Genomic DNA, 2500 nt, shown 5'->3' on the forward strand with positions numbered 1-2500 from the left:
TTATTCTGGCATTTAGCAAATGTAAATCATTTAGGTAATCCTAATGGACCTAAAATAGTAAACGTTTAGTATGATTTAGCATCAGACATTTTTTTTTAAAATGGTTATGTTCCTTTTTTAGAGTGTATGTAAACTTCTGGTTTCAACTGTATATATATATATATATATATATATTATATATACTTACATTTTTATATAGCGTTTTTTAGACACTCAAAGCGCTGTACACAATGGGGGAAATCTCTTCATCCACCACTAGTGTGCAGCATCCACCTGGATGACGCAACAGCAGCCATATTGTGCCAGACCGCAGACAACACACCAACTGATTGGTGGAGAGGAGACAGAGTGATTAAGCCAATTATGATATGGGGATGGTTAGGAGGCCATGATGGACAGAGGCAGTGGGCAAATTTGGCCAGGATGCAGGGGTTGAACCCCTACTTTTCGAAGGACATCTTGGGATTTTTAATGACCACAGAGTCAGGACCTCGGTTTAACGTCTCATCCGAAATACAGTTTAATTAGATTAAGATTAGTTTAGTTTAATTTTAGAAACATGTTGATTTGTGTGTAGTATATGGATAATTGCTTGATATTAGAAGAATATGTTAGTGTTATTTTGTCTTAAAGGTGCAGTAGGTGATTGTCTTCAGAAACATTTTTTGTTGTGCTGGTTGAAAGTCTCTTCACATTCCAATAGTAAGGATTAAAGTAAATGATCTAAATGTATTAATATGTATTTTTTATATTCTGGGTAAGGCATAAGACTAAAAAATGTTTATCCAATTAAAATTTGTCGGGCTTTCGGTGCCAGTGGCACAGTGGAAAAGAAAGCAAAATGTGATGCAATTTAAGAAAACACGTGCAATTACAAAAAACGCTAACCGATTAAAAAAAGATCTTCATTTATTTGACAGCATACATGCTGCAAATCCTCACAACGCAAACTTTTTAAAAAATGCACTGCATTTTCCCACAACGCAAACAATTTAGATAATGCGTTGCATGTTCTTACAACACTTGCAAAAAGATCGGAACACAACGGAAATGTTGGAGGTTGGTAAAATTGTAAAAGAAAGGTTAAGCTCTCTCTTCCACCGTAAGTTTCACTTCTAAATGTATCCTCTTTAAAGCAGCACAGACACAAATATTAAAGTCAAAACTAATTTGAGGAAAGACAAGATTCAGTCAAATATATTGTTTAAAACAGTGATAGTGTGAGGTTAGGAGGTATTGTCATGATGTTCTCTATTAGCAAAAATAAAGAATAGAAAAATCTGTATAACGGCATCAGCTGATTTTCTTTGTTTGCCAGTTAATATCCTTATTTCCTGTAATACAATTAAAATTTTGCCCAATGTCTTTGACGACCAAGCAGACAGTGTTTGCTGTTAATCTACTAAATCTGCAGGTGAAAATTGAAGTCAAACTAAGTTATTGATAAGTTCCCATCTTCCAGTTTATTTCTCTTTGATGTTTTTCTCTTTCTCTCTCTCTGCAGGTCAGCCGACCACACCCAAGTGATCATCCACTTTTGTTTCTATTCCTGGTGGGCGGAGTCACACCATCAGAGCTCCGCCTCATTCGTGAAGTTGTCTCCACCCATAAGTCAGGCACTCAGGTGTGACATCTTACCACTTTTTATATTATTTGTTCTCTATTAAGGCTGGCACACACCAAGTCAGTAGCTATGTTTCATCCACCTATTTTTATGCGCATTTTGCATATGCCCATAAAAAAAACAGTTGATGGAAACGCCGTGATGCGCATAAATTTTGAAAATGCGCATAAAAAACGTATACGCATAACTGAGTAACTTTTTATTCGATAAGAAAAGAAGCGCATAAACTACGATGGAAACACTTTTACCGCACAAATTTCAGTATGCGCATTAAAAAAGATCATGTGATGATCAAAATGTGCGTGAATGGACAAACCAGCAGGCTGAGCACACTGTAAAACATCTGAAATGTTGTTTTGTTCATTCTAAAACGCCTTACCATTTAAGTATTAGTGTTATTATATTGTTAATGACCTCCAGAATCAAGAGCGTCTGCGCTCCCCGTCTGACACCTTCAAACGCCACCGCGTGTTCACTGCGTGTCAGGATTGCCTTCTGAGGCGCAAGTCATTTTTTAGATGAAGAAAAGATTGACGCAGCTTCTCCTACCGCAGTAAATTCAGTTTTTACTGTTGATTTTTGGCGCCAGTTAATCAGGAAGTGACGATTTTGTTCCCTTTGACTTGTTGGATGGAAACGCTGTTTTATTTGCACGTCTTTTATGCGATAATCCAGTTTATCGCATAAAGTTCATTCGCATTTTTAGATGGAAACATAGCTAGTGTTAATGGCCCTTTTTTTCAGATTCTCTGGATTTCTCTGAATATCAAAAGTTATTGAAAATTCTATTTCAATTCGCATCTGTGGCAGGATGCAAAAAAAAAGCATTCAGAGTGAATGGAATTGATTATCTTTGCCAATCTCAATCTGAGGTCA

General features: G+C 36.4%; 1 protein-coding gene across 1 annotated transcript in view; it reads left to right on the forward strand.

The window, feature by feature from the left end:
- scfd2 (sec1 family domain containing 2) overlaps positions 1-2500 on the forward strand; it is a 227306-nt gene that overhangs the window by 220450 nt on the left and 4356 nt on the right. Inside the window, exon 8 of the mRNA XM_056481550.1 lies at positions 1505-1624. Within this exon, the coding sequence (XP_056337525.1) occupies positions 1505-1624 (120 nt within the window). The remainder of the gene's footprint in view (positions 1-1504; positions 1625-2500) is intronic.

This window comes from Danio aesculapii, chromosome 20 (assembly GCF_903798145.1).
Source record: "Danio aesculapii chromosome 20, fDanAes4.1, whole genome shotgun sequence".
Taxonomy (NCBI): domain Eukaryota; kingdom Metazoa; phylum Chordata; class Actinopteri; order Cypriniformes; family Danionidae; genus Danio; species Danio aesculapii.